The sequence below is a fragment of the Geotrypetes seraphini genome, chromosome 12 (genome assembly GCF_902459505.1).
Source record: "Geotrypetes seraphini chromosome 12, aGeoSer1.1, whole genome shotgun sequence".
In the NCBI taxonomy this organism is placed as follows: Eukaryota; Metazoa; Chordata; class Amphibia; order Gymnophiona; family Dermophiidae; genus Geotrypetes; species Geotrypetes seraphini.
The window spans coordinates 30,909,587-30,928,725 of NC_047095.1; the positions used below are offsets into that span (position 1 = coordinate 30,909,587).

Consider the following 19,139-nt stretch of genomic DNA (forward strand, 5'->3'; position numbering starts at 1 on the left):
ATGAGCACTTAGGCCAGCTGTTGATCTAAATTATGCTCAATACATATGAGTTCTTCTCAGACTCCACCTCTGTTCATGAGTACAGTTATTTGTAAAATATATGCTATGTAAGATATGCGCATATTTTCAAATACATTTTTATGCATCCATTAAATTTATGTTTGATTAAAACTGCAAAGTAACTTACAGTGACGCCTTCTTTCCATATAGCAAAGGTCCAGCCACCAATTGTAAGAATGATGTCTTTAAAGAAGGGTGATCTCTGTACAGTATGGACAATACCATCATGAACTGTGTGTCTGTCCAATGCTTTTTGACCTATTTCCACAAAAAATAATTATTTTAGTGATACAGGAGCCCTTTTGCTAAACCGTGGTAAAATCTGCAGTTTAATGTGGGACTTTACCGTGCAATAGCTAGGTATGTGGGCAGAACAAGCATTTCCCTGCTTAGGTCCATGTTAACGTTCCCATTAGAAAGGTGCAGGCAAAGTTTATTAATAAAATGCGGTTAAAAGCTGCTTCAGTTAATTTCCATGAGCTGTGCTCGGTTCTCTGAGCTTGTTTGAGGTTTTAACTGATTCTCTTTTCATTTTGGACCCCCGATGAAGACGTGTTTTCCGAAACACGGAGCGTGTCGGGTCCATTGGTTCATTTGCTTTTAACCGCATTTTATTAATAAACTTTGCCGGCATCATTGTACGCCCGTCTGCAGTTTTTCTTGTTTTGGTTTGTCTTCATATTCCTGACTGCAGACTCTCCCCTTTTGTTGCCTGCTCAATGTTCCCATTAGCCCACTGTAGCTACTGACAGTTAACACGGAAGCATTTAGGCCCTGATTTTATGAAGTCCACCTAAATTTAGGTCCCGATATCGGCGCCTAATTTAATTGAGCAATAGGCTTAATCAGTGCCTATATTGGCACTCATCAGCTTTAATTTGACTTAATTAAAAGGTGCCAAACTCCAAAAACTCAGTTCTATAAAAAGTAGCTGCCTAGCCCAAAGTACCTACACTAAAAGTGGGCATGGAGAGGGGGTGGATCATGGGCGTGTTTTTGAGTTAAGTGTCTCTTTGTGAATCAGGTGCTGTTAAGTTCTGATATTGGTGTCTATTTTAGGCATAGAACACCCTGGCATAAATTGGGGATGCCTAAATGTTAGGATGCTGAACGCCAGCTAAGTATGCTTAAGCAACACTACTACTATTATTTATCATTTCTATAGCGCTGAAAGGCATATGCAGCACTGTACATTTAACATTCAATAGAGGTTCCCTGCTCAGAAGAGCTTACAATCTAATTTGTACAGACAGACGGGAGATCTCAGGGCTGAGGAGTTTCTAGCAGAAGGAATGCTACGATAGGTATTGGTATCTTACGATGAGTGGCAATTAAGAGTTGAAAGCAGCTTCAAAAAAGTGGGCTTTTAGCTTGGATTTGAATACTGCTAGAGACGGAGCATGACATTGATTCTGGCAGTCTATTCCAGGCAAACGGGGTGGCAAAAAAGAAGGGACAAAGGCTGGAATTGGCAGAGGAGGAGAATGGCACAGATAAGAGAGACTTACCCGAGCTTAGGGGATGATAAATGAGGAAAGGTACTGAGAGGCTACAGAGTGAATGCACTTGTAAGCATGATTCTATAATGGATGCCTAAGTTTTATAGCATTGGTGCCTCTATCAGTGCTTTACTTTAGGCGGACTTTATAAAATCAGGGTTCTAGCGGCTCCTATTTTGGAGGAGGTAAGTGGTCCTGCATTTACTGTGCTTTGGCTGGTTAGAGCACAGGAAGTGCATTGTTCTACCTGGATAATGTTTCTATGCCCATTCTTTGCCCATGCCCCACTCCCTAGCATAGAAAGCAATTTGTCATGTGGTAACCTTTAGAATACCACAAAACCTCTTACTGAGGTTGGGCGCTAGCAAAAACAGTGTGGTGAACTGCATGGTTACTTAATGCATGTTAGCAAAAGGGCCTCTTAGCCTGCTATTTGAAAGATAATATTATGTGCTTCTTGATGTGAGGGCTGGCCTGGTGGTAGCACTGTACATAGACATGTGGAAGATCTGGGCTCAATGCCTAGACCAGCAGGAACTAAGGATGCTGTGGAGACAGCATTCACAGCCCCTGTCAGGAGGGAAGACTAGTCACTGCAAAACAGTAACATCTAGTGACCAGAGCTAGTGTCCTAGTTAGCCAGGTTTTCACAGCTACCTCTCCTCTGCTTTGCTCCTGTCATACCCACATCCGCTCATCATTCAATAGGCTTATGTTTTATGCAGTTGAAGGCTAATACACCTTCTCTCAAGCATTACCGCCTCAGTGCCAGTGCATTGTTCTGAAGAGAGGAGAAAAGCTACATGCTCCCACCAGTAGGAAGGAATCTGAGCATTTTGTAGCTTTTCTCCCTCCTCTGATACTGAGAAATTCACTTAGCTCCTGAGAAGCAATCAGCCTTGAGAGCTGGGAATTAAGCTGTTCTCAGTCAGAAACACTTTTCAAACACACCAAAGGGGAGGAGAGAGAATTAAACAGGAAAATAAAGAGGGAGTAGAGTCCTTCTTCATATTTATATTAAACCCTGGGTGACTATTTTTTTCTTCCATATTTGTGAATATTTCTCCCTCCTTCTCTGTGTGTACCTATCTTCCTGCTATTTCTGGGGCAAAAGTTATTGGGGTCGATAATCAAAGTGATTGAACTAGCAAGAAATGACTCTTAGCCAGATAAATCGCATGCTTGGGGCTAATTTTCAGCGGGATATATTGGGATTTATTAACTGCCTTTATGAAGAGATTCACTCAAGGTGGTATACAGCAAGTACAGTTTCACATGAAACTTACAGTTCTGTTAACAGTAGAGAATGACACAGGGACAAAATTTTCCCCATCACTATGGGAACACATTTTCCCGTCCTGTCCCAGGGAGTTCTTTTCCTGTGCCTGCCCCATTCCTGAAAGCTCTGTCCTCATCTGCACAAGCCTCAAACACTTTAAAATCATAAGTGTTTGAGGCTTATGCAGTTAAGGCTGAGCTTACAGGAATGGGACAGGGATAAAACTCACGGGGACAGGGAAATTGAGTTCCTGCGGGGACGGGGAAAAATTTGTCCCTGTGTCATTCTCTAGTTAACTTTATCAAGCTTATCGATATGGCATTTGACACTCTGATTGCATTAGTACTCAACAATAAATATCATAAATAAATGCAATCCCTCTCAACTTCATCAAAATTTGCATTTATTTATCACTATCGGAATCAAGCGCAGTAGTCCTTCATTGATTTTTAGAAATACTGCTTAAATCGTCATCGACCCTCTTATCTTTACTCTATTTTTTACTTTTTATTATAAATACTTTTTATATTTTTAATTATACTTTAAAACTTGTAGTCCAAAAATTAGTGTCAAAAATTAGGCACTTATCTGTTCATGTTTGAAATTCTGTCGGCTTGGGATTTGCAACTTTGCGCCGAGCTGACAGAATTTCAAACTTGAACAGATAAGTGCCTAATTTGGGGGGCTATAAGTTTTAAAGTACAATTAAAAACATATAAAGTATTTATAATAAAAGTAAAAAGTATTTATAATGAAATGGCATAAAAAATCTCTGTTTATTGAAAAAAGCCTTGTGTGATGCGGTGCAGAATCAACAAGTTGAAAATACAAACAACTTATCATATGCAGGGAATTAGCACTGCCATGATGGCCAGGGTTTCACAATTCATGCTGCCTCAGGGTGTAGAAAATGGCAATCTATGAAGAAAAATGTAGTTAAAAAAGGTAACGTTTTGAACATATTGATCAATGCGCTTTAACGTGGAAAAATGCAAGGTCATGCATATAGGGAAAAAGAACCCGTTGTTCAACTATAAATTGGGGGGGACATTGCTGGGAGACAGCAGTCTAGAGAGAGACTTGGGTGTGCTTGTGGATGCATCACTGAAGCCATCTGCGCAGTGCGCGGCAGCCTCGAAAAAAGCCAACAGGATGCTGGGCATCATAAAGAGGGGCATAACAACCAGGACGCGGGAAGTCATCATGCCATTGTATCGAGCGATGGTGCGTCCACATCTGGAATACTGCGTTCAGTATTGGTCGCCACACCTCAAGAAGGACATGGCGGTACTTGAGAGAGTCCAAAGGAGAGCAACGAAACTGGTAAAAGGGCTGGAACACTGCCCATACGCCGAGAGATTGGATAGGCTGGGGCTCTTCTCTCTGGAAAAAAGGAGGCTCAGGGGAGATATGATAGAGACCTTCAAGATCATGAGGGGCATAGAGAGGGTGGATAGGGACAGATTCTTCAGACTGAAGGGGACAACAGGTACGAGGGGGCATTCGGAGAAACTGAAGGGAGATAGGTTCAAAACAAATGCAAGGAAGTTTTTTTTCACCCAGAGGGTCGTGGACACTTGGAATGCGCTACCGGAGGAAGTGATCAGGCAGAGTACGGTACAGGGATTCAAACAGGGATTGGACGGATTCCTGAGGGATAAAGGGATTGTGGGATACTGAGAGAGGTGCTGGGATGTAATACAAGTATAGAAAGCTAATAAGTATGGAAACCCAACCAAGTCGTGAATGTGCAAGACCGGAGGGTTAGGACTTCGATGGGAAGATAGGACTTAAATGGGAAACCAAGGTGGCAAGGGGGCCCCTTCTGGTTATTCAGACAGGTCGTGACCTGTTTGGGCCGCCGCGGGAGCGGACTGCTGGGCGGGATGGACCTGTGGTCTGACCCGGCGGAGGCACTGCTTATGTTCTTATGTTCTTAATGACCACCATGAAATCGCAAACCTCTTAGAGCACAAAAAACTGCTGGGTTGGATTTAACAACACTAGATGCATGACGTCACATCTCAGAACTCAAAGCTCAAGATTCAGTGGAGGAGAAGAAAACGGTGACATAGTTCAAACAAGCGTGGGATGAACAGAGGATCTCTAATCAGAAAATAATGGGTATATATTGAAGGAACTAAGGCCAGTACTGGGCAGGCTTGCATGGTCTGTGTCCCGTATATGCACATTGAGTTGCGGAAGGGCTGGGGAGGGTTTCGATAGCTGGGATGGTTAAGATGGGCTGGAGTTAGCTTTGATGGAAATTCCAGTAGATGGAACCTAAGCACACTACTGGGCAGGACTCTGGGTTTCTGGCCCAGAAATATCTAAGAAAAAGGACCATTTAAACTAAATTAATTTATGGAGCATGTATGGTTGGGCAGACTGGATGGACCACTCGGGTCTTTATCTGCCGTCATTTACTATGTTACTATGAATGTGTCAGTGCATGGAATCCCAAATCAACACTAAGAAGAACTGACTCCACTCTAATTTAGCATTCAGACTTTCGGGCTTTTCACTGTTAAGAACATGAATCCAAAATTGTTCCTGCTGAGCCAGACATATTTTGTGATCATATACACTGTCAAGAATATGATCAATAATACAGCAGAGTAAATCTTCAAATTTGTGGTCTTGTTCCAAACAGTGTAACGCTATCGGGGCTTGCAACCTATTATGTAGTAAACAACTCTTATACTCTGTGATCCCTGTTTTAAAGGGGGTGTATGGTTTGACCCACATATATCCTTGGACACGGGCAGATGATCATGCACATCACATAAGAAGTAATGCATGATGTTTTATAGATCAAATCAAATTTCTCCCGTTTGTGGATGTAAAAAAATGGTTATCTAATTCCAGTGTAATTTCACACGTCAAACATTTGTGAAATTTGTGATGACTGCCTGTAAGGTCTATTGACAACGCTGAAATTTTTACGTCAGAGGGGCTCAAGAGTTCTTTGAAATTTTTCTGTCTAGTAAATGCAATCCTGAAGTGAGAATTCTAGAATGTCATTATATTCCAATGTCTCCATGGTGTTTTGACCACTTTGTTGATTTTGGGAGTATACTGTAAAATACAGGTAACAACATTTTCTTCTGGAGATCTGACTCTAGGGGTAAACAACAGATATTTGTGAAGATGTTTTGCTCTCTTATATGCATCTCAGAGGATCTTGGAATGGTAACCTCTTTGTTTTAACTGAGAATAAAGATGTTTACTTTGTCAGAATAAATTATTCGATATCTGAAGAACTGAGACACAGGTAAACTACGTTTCAGTAGTGCAGAATGATTACTTGAGAACTCAACAAATGTGGTTTCAAAAGTTTCCACACCCTTAATTATCAAAACATCTAAAAAAAATTTGATTTGGATCGCTTGAAATACTAAATTGTTTTCTAGGATGTCTTGAATTTAACCATAGATGAAATGATTTGAGAATGAAACATAGCCATATGGAAATGTGTTCTGCATAGGGGTTGTTCCTAATCCAATTCTCCTCAAATTTTTGCATAAAGGGATTAGCTGCAGAAGATGCCGTGGTGGCCCCCTTGGCTACACCAGAGATCTGCTGAAAAAAAATCAGTTTTTAAACCTAAAGTAATTTCTTTGCATCGCCAGAGTCATTATCTTAATCAGAAAATCAACAGGAATTCTTGTTGTATCTGCATGACTGGTCAGAAATTCTCTAATGATGAAAATAGCTTCCATTTGAAGAATAACTATATAACGTCTTGACATCCAAGGTTACTAAAGAAGTCACTTCAGAGATGTTTGTAATTTCCGTAAGCTTGGACAGAAAATGAGAAGAATCTCGTAAATATGAGGAATCACTACTTACAATAAGGAAGATGTCTACAAAGCTAGACAATGGCTCTAGCAGAGAACCTCTAAAAGAGACAATGGGACGTCCTGGAGGGCTAATTATAACTTTGTGAATTTTCAGTAGAATATAAAACACCAGAACTCTGGTGTCGTCTACAATAAGATATTCATATTCATGATTGGTTAAAAATACTTTCTCCAACCTGGCTCTTGTTACTTTCTAAATAATCTCCACCAGAACTAGTGTAGGATCATGATCCAATTCCAAATAATCTGTAGAGACCATCAATAGCTTCTTGACTTCTTCCTTATATTTTAGCATGTCCAATAACACTACTGCCCCATCCTTGTCAGCCTTACATATCTGTAAGAGCTGGTTCGATTGGAGAAACTTTAAGGCTTGGAATTCATCCCTGGAAAGATTGTATGGCTAACATATCTTTCTTTGACTAGTAAGTTTCCTCAGATTTCTCACTACTGATTCTTTAAATGTTGTAAAATAAAGACTGGGGGGAGTTGGAGGAACCCAGCTTGACCGCTTGTGAATGATGGAATCCCCAGTGGTCTCTATTGGATGCTGAGTGAAGTATTCTTTTAAATGTAGTTTTCAAAAAAATATTTCAAGATCCATCCTTAACTGAAAAGTTTTAACTGGTTGAACAGGAACAAAAGTCAGACCCTTAGATAAAACTGATAACTCACTAGGGGTTAGAAAATGCCAGGACAAATTGAATACTACTTTTTCTTTATTCTGTCGTTTGTCACATTGAATTTATCTCTTTGTGATCTTGTTGTAGTACCTTTTTGTTGCTTGCATCTTCTTGACTTCCCTCACCCTCTGCGACTCTCCATGGTATTCTGGTTGCCTTTGCCTAAAAAAAATCATCCTTAGAATTAGATAGAGATCCTCCATCAGATGGATCTGAGGAATCAAATCAGTACATGCTGATTTAGTCAGATTCGTCAATTCGTCTTTGCATATCCTCCTCATCCCTATTAAATTCTTTAATTTTCATTTTCTGTAAATTTTGTTTGAAAGAATCAATTTTTTTCTGAATGTCTACAAAGTGTTTGTCAAACTCATCAGTATTGGAGGTACTTTTCTGTTCACCTAATTTTGTGTCTAAATTAAATTGGATGGATTCAGATATGACTCTTGTTTTCTCAATAATGAGCACTATCAAATCTAATGAACACTTGTTCAAGTTGGATGCCCATGTAGTGATAAAATCTCTGTCATCTGTAAATAGTGTTGGTTTGGGATTCCATGCACTGACACATTCAGGGCTCCTTTTACAAAGGTGCACTAGCGTTTTTAGTGCATGCACTGGATTAGCATGTGCTACCCGAAAAACTAGTGCCTACTCAAGAGGAGGCGGTAGTGGCTAGCGTGCACTATTCCGCGCGTTAAGGCCCTAACACACCTTTGTAAAAGGTCCCCTCAGTTTTTGAATGTTGAGCTTAGAGTTCCAGGATGTAACGTTATGCATCTAGTGTTGTTAAATCCAGCCCAGCAGTTGTGTTGGCCATCCTGAAGTGCAGGGAGACACGTTTTTTCATGCTTCCACTATGAGGTTTGCGACTTCATGGTGGTCATTGATCAATATGTTCAACTGGTCACCTTTTTTAAACTATATTTTACTACATCCTGAAGCAGCATGAATTGTGAAATGCTGGCCATCGTTGGTGTGCTGATCCCCTGCATAAGATAAGTAGTTTGTATTAGAAACATAAAAACAGAGTACGATGCAGAAAAGGGCCGGCGGCCCAACAAGTCTGCCCACTCAAGAACCCTCCCTCTTTTGAGAATCCTTCTTTAACTATAACTCTGTAGCAACCCCACCTGTTTGTCCCATCGTCTCTTGAAGTCGAGCAGGTTACTGGCCTCAACTACCTGGCGTGGAAGACCATTCCATCGATTAATCACCCTTTCGGTGAAGAAGTATTTCCTGGTGTCTTCATGAAATCTCCCCCCCCCCTTAAGTGTTAGCGGATGCCCTCTTGTCGCCGTGGGACCCGTAAGAAAAAAGATTTCTTCCTCCACCTTAATGCAGCCCATGATATATTTGAATGTTTCTATCATGTTCCCCCTTTTTCTGCGCTCTTCGAGAGAATACAAGCGCAGTCTGCTCAGACGTTCTTCATATGGGAGATCTTTAAGTCCCGAGACCATCCTAGTGGCCATACTCTGGATCGATTCCATTCTCTTCACATCCTTTTGATAGTGTGGCCTCCAAAACTGGATACAGTACTCCAGGTGAGGTCTCACCATGGATCTGTATAACGGCAATATGACTTCAGGCTTTCAGCTGATAAAGCTCCTTCTGATGCAGCCCAGCATTTGCCTAGCCTTGGCTGAAGCTTTCTCCACCTGATTGGCAGCTTTCATATCTTCCCGGATGATTACTCCCAAGTCCCTTTCTGCAACAGTTCTTGTAAAGTTCTCACCGTTCAAGGTGTATGTTTTGCATGGATTTCCACTACCAAGATGCATTACCTTACATTTTTTGGCATTAAAATTTAGTTGCCAAGTACTGAACCATTGTTCCAGTAAAAGTAGGTCCTGCCCACAACGTTGCATAGTTTAGCATCATCAGCAAATAATGTAATTTTGCCTCGAAGTCCCTGAATTAGATCCCTTACAAAGATATTAAATAGCATCGGGCCCATGACCAAGCCCTGCGGCACTCCACTGGTCACTCTTGACGTTTTTGATGGAATACCATTTACCATTACCCTTTGAAGTCTGTTGCTAAGCCAGTCTTCTACCCATGCAGCCAGTGTTTCTCCTAGTCCTATCGCATTCATCTTGTTCAATAATCTACGGTGTGGGACACTATCAAAAGCCTTACTGAAGTCTAAATACACGATGTCCAGGGACTCTCCCCCGTCCTGTTTTTTTGTTACCCAGTCAAAGAAGCTTATCAGATTGGCTTGACAAGACCGTCCCTTCGTAAAGCCATGCTGGTGGGGATACCTTAATCTTTCATCATCCATGAGTTTACTCACTATTGATGTGAGACTCACCAGTCTGTAATTTTCAGCCTCTGACCTACATCCCTTTTTGAAGAGTGGATATTCACCTTGTTAATTCTACACTGCATCGCACAGAGCTTTTTTCAATAATCAGAGGAGGTTTTTTATGCCAATGAGGTTTACTACCTTTCGCCTTTTCTATGGTTGGCAAAGGTTTGGGTTCTGAGGCTTTTTCCTCCCCTTGAATTTTTGAATAAGCCTGTGCTTATTATCTATGCATTTATTTTGATGTGAAGAGCACACCCAGCACATTTTATGGTGGAAGAGTGTCATTGTGGAGCATAATACTAATGAAACATCTAATAAGCACACATTAGAACACTCAAATAGCATAGATATGATGCTAATGCTTTTCCTACAATAGAGCTTACCATGCTGGTGGGGAGTTCTGTTTTACTACTACTACTATTAATTAGTTCTGTGCCAGAGGTGGGGAAATTCTTCAGGAAGTGGAGGGGGAAAGAGATTGTGCTTGGGTAGGGTTTCTGCTTCATAAAGGGGGGAATAATTGTCTGGGAATTTGTGATCAGGAGAGGGGGGAGTGCTGGTGAGGAATCGGGAGTGCAGGAAGTACTGTGCTAGGTGGTGGGGATTTGGTAGGGGAGAAAGGTCAGAGGTCCATAGGACAACTGCTTCCATGGGCTTTGGACACTAGGGCCTGTGTTCCATCCCTGTGCACCTGCACACTATCCTGTGTGTTATATGCAGGGCAGATGATGGGCATACCCCTGCATTTACCATACTGGCTTTGCACTTTAGTAAAAGGGCCTCAGTGTTAAGTGTTAATACACACTACCACACTACTGCTTGTTAGTAACTAAGCCTATGACTCTTTAGCAAATTGACCTCATAGTTTACACATACAGACAAGTCTTCCAGAGTCTTTGTCCCTTTCCAGCTTCCAGCCTGCATATATAAGTTCACCATCCTAAAACAATAAAAAAATATAAATATAAGGTAATCATAATACCTTAAGGAAAGATCACATCATAAAGACTTTTAATCCCGTATTTCTTAATTATAGTGTTTTTTCTTTCCTGAAAGTGATGAATTTACAGAGTAAATTACAACTGAGGTTCAAAAGGCAAAACAAGACAAAGGTTTTCCAGGTAGATCAGAGACAGGGTAAAATCCCTCCTGATCACCCCAGATAAAGAAACTTTATTTATAGTTCTATTATTTTATGTTGTGATGAGCTCATGAACAGAAAGAGAGAAACAGGTAATATATAGTCAGAATGAAAAGTAAAGTCTTGCTGTGACACCCAGAAGATCCTCTGGAGAAAATACAGGAATTAGACATCAATAGTACAAAACAAAGAGAAAATATAAGAAAGCAAAATGGCCAACTTTGACTTGACAGGATCAATGTGTAAACAAAGTTTGATTACTCTTATTAAATATATTGCCATGATGTAATTGAAGTTTTTTAAATTTATTCTTTATCATTTATAAATTTGTGCTTATCTTTTTGTTTTTAAAAGTGGTAGCAGTTAACCTTTTTTCCACAGTGCACTGTCCCGTAACATTTTCAGTGCCGGTTCACAGTGGACAGTTGGCTTTTAGTTCAACTTCTTTACAATACTCATTCTTTGACCGAGGATTCAATAATGTTGGAAACATTTTCCCTCAGTTTTCTTTGCAGTTTTTTTGCAGTTTTATAAGTTTGAATATGGCATCATGTCCGTGGCTGCTGCACATTCGAATATAGGATCGCTTTAATTTATTTTTGAGTCCATTGTTCTGCTTTCAAATGGTTGAGCGATAGTCACTTGTCTTTCTTTTGGGACAGTGCAACTATTGTGGATCTTTTTTCTGGTAGAGCAATATCACTGTAGTTAGCAATCACCTCAGGTTCAGTCCACACAATAATATTTTCCTATTAAGTTGTTGCTAGTGTCATTATATATTTTTCAGCACAGTTTTCACAATCCATTTGTACATAAGATGCCATGTCTTCGTTTTACCTCATTTGTAATTTCAATTTACTTTTTTTATTTTTGCTTCTCTAAGTTTCAAGGTAAATTTCACATTTTCATTTTTTCATCATTTTTTTTACAGATTCCGTTTCCTTCAACACAAATTATGTTGTTTCATCAGCCTTTCAAACTAGGTATCGTTGGTGAATAATGACATCATCATTCATGACTTCTTCAGATATTGTTTTTGTTACAGACATAGGGGAACCAACTCTTGCCACAATATTACTAGAAGGCTGTATTATCATCTATCAGTCTACTGTAAGATTGGAATGAAGAGGGTAGAGCCAGCATTATTACTAACGATTATATTCCTATTATTTGTACTCTATTTAGCATCAAGAATGGAGGCCTTGTTTGTTAAACTTGGATTTCATTTTCATTTAGATATCACAGTGAATTATAGCCCATCAACAGTGACAAAGTGAAAGAGGATCTTATAGATTTAATATCCTCATTATTCTGGGAATTTAAATATTTTAAAATTATTAATGATTTTAATTGCCATTTTGAGTCATAAGGTAGCAACTATTATTTTTTTCTTTTATGGGGGTGAAATCTATGTCAGCTTTAAAATTGAAACAAGTTAATTTTTTCTGACTCAAAATGGGGCACATCTTGGTTTTATTAGCAATGTTTTCCAAATTAGTTGTGATGGGGCCAGTTTAGGAATTAAACACCTTCCAGGGATTCAAGACAAAGTTGGACAAGTTCCTGCTAAATTGGAACGAATGCAGGTGAGGCTAGACTCATTTACAGCACTGTTCTTTGACCTGGGGGCCACCGCTTGAGCAGACTGCTGGGCACGATGGACCACTGGTCTAACCCAGCAGCGGCAATTCTTATGTTCTTATGTGCACTGATTTGGTCTGACCACTCTAAAGTATGATGTAATTTATATTGAAGAGAAGTTATATTGCTAGAACAGGGGTCAAGTAGGTAGGCACTTATCCCATCCTACTAAGCAGAAGTGTAGTTACCACTGAGCGAGTCTGACAAAATGCCCAGAGCCACTCAATGGTAGGAGTTGCCTGCAGCTGAACCCTCCCTTCCTCTTCTCTCCCCACACCCAGGTCCAGCATCTCTCCAGCTTCTCATGTGCCTGCTGGTCCTCCAAAGGCTGTAGTAGGTCATGGCAGACACAGCACTGAGAGCAGCCTCTCTCTCTCTGCACATCCTACCTGCAGAAGAAAGCCTCCACTGGCTAGAGAGAGGCTGCTTTCAGCATTCTCTCTGTCAAAACCCACTACGGCCTTTCGAGAACCAACAGGTGGGTGAGGATCTAGAGAGAAGTCAGACCCAGAAGAGAAAGGGAGGGTTCAACTGCAGGTAGTCTCTACCACTGGGAAGGGATAGCGACACAGAGGGGTTGATGAACAGAATAAGATGAAGACACAGAGAACTGATACTGAACATGGAGGAGAATAGGGACTCAGAGGGAAGACACTCGACAGGATGGATAGGGATGCAGAGGAAAGATGGGTATGGACATTGAGAGAGAAGATATATCAAAAGGACAGGAGACTCCAGAGAGAGTTAAGAAAAAAGAGAGAAAAGCAGGAGACACTGGGATTAAAGCAATGCTAAGATAACAAAGGTAGAAAAAATATATTTTGCTTCTGAATTTATTAATTTAGGAAATGTTCATCTCTGATATCTCAAACCAATAGGAAACAAAACCCAAACAAAACAAAACTGTGGAAACAAACAATGTTCAAAAAACTTTGTTTTATTTCTTCAAAAACTTAAAATACTGTCCACATTTGTAAGGAACGGACCCATCAAGGGCTGTGTTTCAGAAAATGACATAAAATAATAATAAATGATAATAAATTTATATTACTATGCCAAATTTTCTATATAGGTCTGGAATGTACTTGCATTTTGAAGGGTTAGTTTATTGGAACTCTGAAAGGGATCTTCCCCTACCCTCCAAGTCCCCACCACCTTGGGAGAGATGGTGTTATAGGAGGCCCATCTCAGTTGACCCACCAGGGGCCTATTCAGTCCTAGCTATGCCACTGATACTAAGTTTTATGGTGTGACAACATCGAGTACAGAGTCTATTAAATTTTACTTTCTGGAGGATTGGGTGGTAGATTGGAATCACTTAGTACCGGGGTGGGGAATGAGGGCTGCAATCCAGTTGGGTTTTCAAGATTTCCCTAATGAATATGCAGGAGATCTATTTGCATGCACGGCCTCCATTGTATGCAAATAGATCTCATGCATATACACTGGGGAAATCCTGAAAGCATGACTGGATTGCAGCCCTCATTCCCCCACCCCTGACTTAGGGCTCCTTTTACTAAGCTGCGCTAGCGTTTTTAGCACGCACTTTGCGCACGCTACATTGCTGCGCACACTACACACTAACGCCTCCATAGAGCTGGCGTTAGTATTTTTTGTGTAACGCGGGGTTAGCTCGCTAAAAACGCTTGCACAGCTTAGTAAAAGGAGCCCTTAGTGAAATCTACTCTTGATGTCCTAGCTCCTATTAGGGGTTTTGTAAGACAAAGGAGCTGCAAGCAATTATCAGACAATTATGCTGATTAGAAAGGAAGTGACAAGAGATTGAACACCAGCTGAACTGTACTTCTAAGAGTTCTTCCAATTTAGAAAAAGCTGAAAGACAGTTTCATGCATGGGATTAGCTGCAGCCAGTAATTTGTGGTCCCATCATGGATCTTAAAGAAGTTGCTGACATTTGATGGCTTTCCACTTTATTTGAAAAATTTTTGGCTTCAAATGATGCAGTTTATTCCATTTTAAATTATTTCAATGTTTGACCAAGAAAGCTTGTATAGGTACACAGCTAGTGTAGGACTATGAATAATAATCTCAGTGGCAATCTTTTTGGCTGTATGTGCACATCCAACTTTTTCTGCATTAATTAAACAGTTGCTTCATTTCCATTTCCATCAATCCTTATGGAACCCATTCAAATCAAAACAGGTAAGAATAATTCAATTTAAGCAATTTGAAGACTAATGATAACCCACTACTGGGTGATTGCACTAGTTCATTCTAATGTGCATCACCCATGGGCACTTGAAATCTTTTCCTACCCATTAAAAAAACTTTAGTAAAACATCCATAGGACATAACGAGTATTTGTATTTTGAGCGAGGACAGTCCTTGTAGACTATTATATATTTTGAGGAGTTTAGAATAATTCAACTGACATTTGCTGGTTTTGTAAGGACTTGGTTGGGACTCCGACTCATTTGATTTATGAATGTTACAATTTGCAAATTTTCTGGAAAAAGGTCTGGTAGAAAATCTTGAACATTTTGTGCCAAATTCTATAAACAGTGCCTAACTCGGAAGGCACCTAGAAAAATGGCACCTACCGTATGTCAAGCAAAGTTAGGTGCCATTTGTAGAATCGTGCCTAGTGGCAACTAAATTAACTTAGATACCAGTAGGCATCAAAATCTTAGATGCTTGTATATTAAGCCAGCGTTTTTTTGGCTTAAAATACCGGTGCCTAAGTCAATCCAAACCCAAACTCTGCCCCAAATCTGACTCTAACCACCCCTACTTGCCAGTAGGCCCTACTAGCAAATTATTTTTTTAATTGTTTTTTTTTAAAAGGTTTTTAATGGCACTTTCAATAATCAGTGCCATTTAAGCCAATTTTAAAAAGTTAAGTTATGCATCTAAATTGGTAGACACCCTAATCTAGACATCCAACTTTAGGCATATTTTAAAATAGAATCAGGGTCTTCAGGCATTGACATTGATAAAACAATTATTTGGAAGTCTTTAATTCTTTCTACTACTATTCCTAAATCTACAAAATGTGTTTTTGATATTTTGGTCAATATTTCATGCCTGCCTTCTTACCAACAAGAAATATCTGGGGCAATTCTATAAACAGGCACCTGCGCACATCACTGGTGCTAATAATAGGCAGTGATACGTGTATATGTATTAGGTGATATTCTGCAGAGTAGTGCTACAGTTTATAGTTGCAAGGGGGCATACACATGGGCATAGCATGGGTGGTCGTGAGAGTGTTGCCAAACAATGTGCATATCGTAAACCTAGGCAGGCCCACTTATACCTTGCACAAGTGATCATGTCTAACTTTTGGTGCAACAAAGCAGGTTTTCACTTGTATTCTATAAGGACTTAGGTACACCTAGGTGCCATTGTAGAGCTAGTACTATGCATGCCCCATTGTGGTGCTTTCATCTTGGTGCCAAATTATAGAAATGACCTTATAGTGTCTGGGGCCTCCTACATCCACTATAAAAGAGAAGATAAACAGATACAGCCACCAGATCCTTAGCAGAATCCATGGAATTTGAGAGGACAGAGAAAAAAATGCCCTGGTTTATCCTCAAACTGCAGGTCACAAGGGAAGGCTTTAGCCATGCTCTAGATGGAATCAGGGAAGGAAAGTTCTTCTGCAGAGACCCATTCCTAGTCTATTGAAAATGAATTTACAATCTTGTGGGAAAAGGTATCCAAAGGTCTATGAGCCAAACTGAAAGGGTGGTCGATCATTGGAACAATCTACCTCTGCAGGTGATTGAGGCCAATAGCGTGTCAGATTTTAAGAGAAAATGGGATATTCACGTGGGATCTCTAGGGGAGTAAAGTCAGGGGGGTGGGTCATTGGAGTGGGCAGACTTGATGGGCTATGGCCCTTTTCTGCCGTCATATTCTATGTTTCTATGTTACTTTTTAATCACATTTACAACCTGGTCATGCTTAAATTTCAAATGCTTTCAAGTAGACATTATAAACGTGAAAATATTATTTATTAAACTTACTTCACTTCCAATAAAAAAATTGGTGTTGATGTTGTCAAGAGGTTTAAGATTTGTTGCTGAGCTAGATCTTAAGTTATTGTAATCAAATTTTCCTTCAGCGATTTCCCTTTTGACCTCAACTTGAAATTTATCTTAAAAAGTTGACAAAAATTAATTTTAGTACCCACATGTAGTTCACAAATACAATGTCAATGCCTTTTAGTTTGACTTAAGTCACAGAAAGATAAAATCTAGCAGTGAAAGTGATAACTTTTTTCCTTTGCTTCAATTTTTTGCTAAAATATTAGGTTTAGACTGTGCTGTTAGGGAGGGGAAAAATCAAAGGCATTTTTGTAAGAAAAGCAGGATTTTACTTACTGAAATGGGGGTTTTGATTATTGCTACTCTGAATGCAAACAAAATTACCCACACTTTGCTGCAATGTGGGTAAACTTTTCCACATTGACATGAGGCTTTCCTGAGGATGGGGACATAAGGACATAAGCGTTGCCATACTGGGAAAGACTGAAAGTCCATCAAGCCCAATATCCTGTTACCAACAGTAGCCAACCCAGGTCACGGTTAGCCAGCTTAGTGTTATTTAATCAGCCAGGAGCCATTCCTGATTGGTTAAATAGCACTGACTACGGGGCAGACTGTACTCACTCATTCCCTACCCCAATATGGAATTTTCTACATGTGCTAATTCTAACATATTTCTGTGATAGTTAGTTTCCCCCGTTGATTATACACATCCAGGAAGGGTGGGTGGGGGGAATATGTACTTAATTTATTTTTCAATTATAATTTGCTTATCTTGGTCATTTGTATTACTCGTGATTGTCTTTATACTGTATGAAAAGGTAGGTAGGGGGTGGGATATGTACTTATTATATCAATTGATGGAATTAAGTGCTGCTTTATTTTGTAAATTGTTTGATAATATGTTGCACTTGATGTTGTTTTTTTTTTAATTCATTTTTTAATTCTTACAACAAGTGAATTAAACATAATACAAACAATTTTCACATATTACTTGTATTTACAAACAAATAGTCTTGTAAGATACAATAAATACCCCCTTTTTATCAATATTCCTAATACCACCCCACCCCCACATATCTGCTACCCATGTGCTAAGATATCTGATGTTGGTTTTTAAAATGAATAAAGATTTGGAAAAACAAACAAGCATATTTCTGTGATAGTGTAACGTTTAAAGCAATTCATGCAGTTTAGTAAATAGGGCCTCAAAGCACAATTTATTGCCATTGCATTACTAATGGAGAACGTATGGCAACTGGATTGGATACTATGTGCAAAATAAGCTAATCTAATCATCATTACACTTTGTCAAAATTTGGTCTGTAGTTGGTAGTTGCTGATTTGTTGTGTGTTCTTGGTTTCTAATGTAAAAATAAGAGCATGCTTTTAGGGGTCCTTTTATCAAGCTGCGGTAGGGGTTTAACACGCGTAATACCGCCTGCCATGCTAGCCGCTAATGCCTGCATTGAGCAGGTGTTAGTTTTTTAGCCGGCCGCAGGGGTTAGCGCGGCTTGATAAAAGGACCCCTTAATTTTTAAATATCTAGGGGTCTTTTCTTGGCTAATATACTCCTTAATTTTCTCTCCCAAGAGATTTATAACATGTAGATACAGCGATCAAGTAATGTTTGCTCTGTGAAGCTGGAGTGTCAATTCATGCCCATGTAATCATTTACTGTTTTGTTATCTTGAGATGTTTAACTGTGTTATGTTATGTTGCTGTTGTGCATCTAACTATCAACGATACTTCAAACCATCGTAATACTGTTTCCTGGAAAAGAATATTATACTTTATTACCTTGTATTTTGGTACCGAAATGCTCTTCTTCCAGGCTAATTTTCATGGGACTGTAATCTCCACCCATGTCAATCCTAGATAGAGTTACCTGTTTAAGAGAATGAAGTGTCAAAACACAATATCTAATATTCCAAAGGTGGTTATATAACTTTATGCTCTACATATATAGGCAAAGGATTATCATACACAAAAATTAAATTATATATAGTACATTGCCTGTTTCATTTCAGTCTCCCAGACTAGGAAGCACTTGAAAAAAGCTTTATAAGATTATAGTTTTTCTCTTATCAACTGTCATTCTCATACTAAACTATAAGTATAAACTCTTCTGGAGAAAAGCTCACAGTACAAAGGCATCACTTTCTTTAAATTCTATGAATGGACTATTAATAGCTTTTTATGATATTTTGCATTTGCAATTCCACGGACAAATGAATTGTTTAAAAATCTGCATGATGTAATATATTCTACCAAACAGGAGAAACACCTTCAGAAGATGAAGATCCACACAAACACAGTGAAGTTGACCAAAAAGTGTTGTAATACTTTATTTTTCAAATTCAAATGACTTGACATGAACATGTTTCAAACCTATGGCCTGCATTAGGAGTCTATAAATGATAAACATACATTTTAAAAATATTGAACATCCACATTAAAAATAGACACATACAAAGGGGGGGGGGGGGGAACCTACCTGGATGGCTAGGAGTGCAGGGAGACTTCAGGAGGTCTTTCTATTGGCTGGGGGAAGGGGAAGAAGGTGCATTGTCAAGGGGTCAGGAGGAAACTTTGGGGCTGTTTTTTTTAAAAAAGGATTAAAAAATAAATTTTTACTTTTCTTTT

The 19,139-nt window shown here is 39.4% G+C and overlaps 1 protein-coding gene across 1 annotated transcript in view; it reads right to left on the reverse strand.

The window, feature by feature from the left end:
* WDR63 (WD repeat domain 63) overlaps positions 1–19,139 on the reverse strand; it is a 155,766-nt gene that overhangs the window by 16,616 nt on the left and 120,011 nt on the right. The window contains exons 16-19 of the mRNA XM_033917020.1: positions 18,294–18,381; positions 16,473–16,603; positions 10,575–10,638; positions 188–318 (exon numbers count right to left, since the gene is read on the reverse strand). Coding sequence (XP_033772911.1) covers positions 188–318; positions 10,575–10,638; positions 16,473–16,603; positions 18,294–18,381 — 414 coding nt within the window. The remainder of the gene's footprint in view (positions 1–187; positions 319–10,574; positions 10,639–16,472; positions 16,604–18,293; positions 18,382–19,139) is intronic.